At 55.5% G+C, this 2,549-nt stretch overlaps 1 protein-coding gene across 1 annotated transcript; it reads right to left on the bottom strand.

The window, feature by feature from the left end:
• Positions 1-1,617: 1,617 nt before the first annotated feature.
• Positions 1,618-2,172, bottom strand: LOC135326962 (olfactory receptor 14C36-like; the record flags this gene model as incomplete). Its single annotated transcript, XM_064504602.1, has 1 exon — positions 1,618-2,172. A coding segment is annotated over one exon (555 nt), but the record flags the coding sequence as incomplete, so codon positions are not given.
• Positions 2,173-2,549: the final 377 nt, after the last annotated feature.

The raw sequence follows: 2,549 nt of genomic DNA, 5'->3' as shown, positions 1-2,549 counted from the left end.
GAGAGCCTTTCCCAAGTCAGTGTGTCTGTGCTGGCCTGGCCATTCCTGCACCCCTGCCCTGTGCTCCCCGCAGGGCCCCAGGCTGGTGGTGCTGCTCTGCAGAGCGAGTGAGCTGTGGGGCCACGGGGTGACTCCTGACTCAGCTCAGGCCATGCTGGTCAGGGCAGGAATCAGACCCAGCTGGACAGGGATCACCACCACTGATACTGCTGACGTGTGTCTGTGCTCATGGATGATGCTCAGAGTGACCCCAGGGCACCTGCAATGGCAGGAGATGTGTTTGGGTGGGCACTAGCTCCAGGCTGTGGTGTTTCACTGAGGCTGCAGGAATCACTCTCCAGTGCCCCTTCCCTGGGCCTCCTGGGTCCCCACTGCCTCTCCAGGGATTGCAGAGCCCTCGTTTCCCCCTACATACCCGGATTTAGTGCTCTACCTTCTGGTTACTGCACCATGGACCATCCCTCACTTTGTGAGGCTCCATTCACTGCCCACCCCCAGGCACATGCTGTCCCTGGAGATCCTCTGAGCTCTCCTGGGGGCTCAGATTGCCCTCCAGAAGGATGGGCATCTCTCATCAGCACTGTCACCTGTGGGGCAGCCTGGCACAGGCGATTCAGAGACCATTCCCCATCTCCACTGGCACTGGTCACCGAGAAACAAGCTCTGAATCCAACCCTCGGTCCCTAACAGATCACCCAGGGACTCTGAGCTCATTCCCCAGAGCCCATGGAGTCTGCAAGCAGAACAGCAGACCCTGCAGTGGTGCAATCCCTTGAACATATTTTTGACTCCATCTTCTGAAGAAAGGCCAGACTTCAGACACGTCACACAGGAGAACCCCTTTTATTATGGAAATGTTGTTCTGGAGGCCAGGTCTGGCATAAGGGTGCCCAGGGCCTGGTCCTGCCTGAGCTCACAGAAATGCACAAGGAAGCACCATGTTACAGGAGCGCTTAGGCCATGTACACACATGAGAGCACAGCAGGACATTGCAGCCCCCACTCAGAGGCTGCAGCAAGGATATGCCTGCTGTGGCAATGTAGGGATGGTCCTGAGGAGCAGAGGTTCTGTCCCCACAAGCTGCATCCAGACTCTCCTCCCTTCTGCTCCCGCTCCGCTGTGAATGTTGGAGCACTGAAGAGGGAAAGGACCAGCCCATAGTGACAGCTGTCTGCCACCCTCGCAGGAGAAGGGTGTGAGATCACACCCTGAGTGTGCCTAGGAGATCTGGGCTCTCCTAATGGACATCGGACTTCTGGTCTCACCCTGTCAGTGCTCATCTGAGCCTGGCTCTGGGCCTCTGAGCATCCTTGGTGTCAGTTCTGAAAGAGACACTGCAAAGGGAAACCCATTGCACTGGGGGCATCCGAGGGAGCTCAAACTAGTGGGCTCTGAGGTTCCCCCACCTCTGCTGATGAAGGGGGAAGCCTGGCTTCCTGTTTCAACATGGTCTCTGGGTCAGATTCAAAGGAGAGATTCCAGAGCAGACATGACATGAACTGGATAGTTTTCTTTGTTTTTTAACGTAGGTGTAAAAGAGAAAAGTAAGAAAGAAAGAAATGCACAACACACACCCTTGATGCCAGATATCCTGGTGAGTGAATGAATGAGGGACAGCTACTGGTGCTGACCTTGTACCCGTTGGATCAATTTCTTCACTGCCTCCTTGAGCTCCTTGTTCCTCATGCTGTAGATGAGGGGGTTCACTGCTGGAGGCACCACCGAGTACAGAACAGCCACCACCAGATCCAGAGCTGGCGAGGAGATGGAGGGGGGCTTCAGGCAGGCAAACGTGCCAGTGCTGACAAACAGGGAGACCACGGCCAGGTGCGGGAGGCACATGGAAAAGGCTTTGTGCCGGCCCTGCTCAGAGGGGATCCTCAGCACAGCAGTGAAGATCTGCACGTAGGACAGCACAATGAAAACGAAACATCCAAAGAATAAACAGGCACTAACCACAATAAGCCCAAGTTCCCTGAGGTAGGCGTCTGAGCAGGAGAGCTTGAGGATCTGGGGGATTTCACAGAAGAACTGGTCCACTGTGTTGCCTTGGCAGAGTGGTATTGAAAATGTGTTAGCAGTATGTAGGAGAGCATAGAGAAAACCACTGGCCCAGGCAGCTGCTGCCATTTGGATACAAGCTCTGCTGCCCATGATGATCCCGTAGTGCAGGGGTCTGCAGATGGCAACAAAGCGGTCATAGGCCATGACTATAAGGAGAGAAAACTCAGCTGAACATAAGAAAAAGAAGAAAAAGACCTGGGCAGCACATCCTGAGTAGGAAATGGCCCTGGTGTCCCACAGGGAGTTGGCCATGGATTTGGGGACAGTGGTGGAGATGGTGCCAAGGTCGAGGAGGGAGAGGTTGAGGAGGAAGAAGTACATGGGGGTGTGGAGGCGGTGGTCGCAGGCTATGGCTGTGATGATGAGGCCGTTGCCCAGGAGGGCAGCCAGGTAGATGCCCAGGAAGAGCGAGAAGTGCAAGAGCTGCAGCTCCCGTGTGTCTGCAAATGCCAGGAGGAGGAACTCGCTGAGGGAGCTGCCGTTGG

This window comes from Dromaius novaehollandiae, unplaced genomic scaffold (genome assembly GCF_036370855.1).
Source record: "Dromaius novaehollandiae isolate bDroNov1 unplaced genomic scaffold, bDroNov1.hap1 HAP1_SCAFFOLD_41, whole genome shotgun sequence".
Lineage (NCBI taxonomy): Eukaryota > Metazoa > Chordata > Aves > Casuariiformes > Dromaiidae > Dromaius > Dromaius novaehollandiae.
The sequence above is the reverse complement of the archived record's forward strand: the minus strand, read 5'-3'. Positions and strand labels throughout refer to the sequence as shown.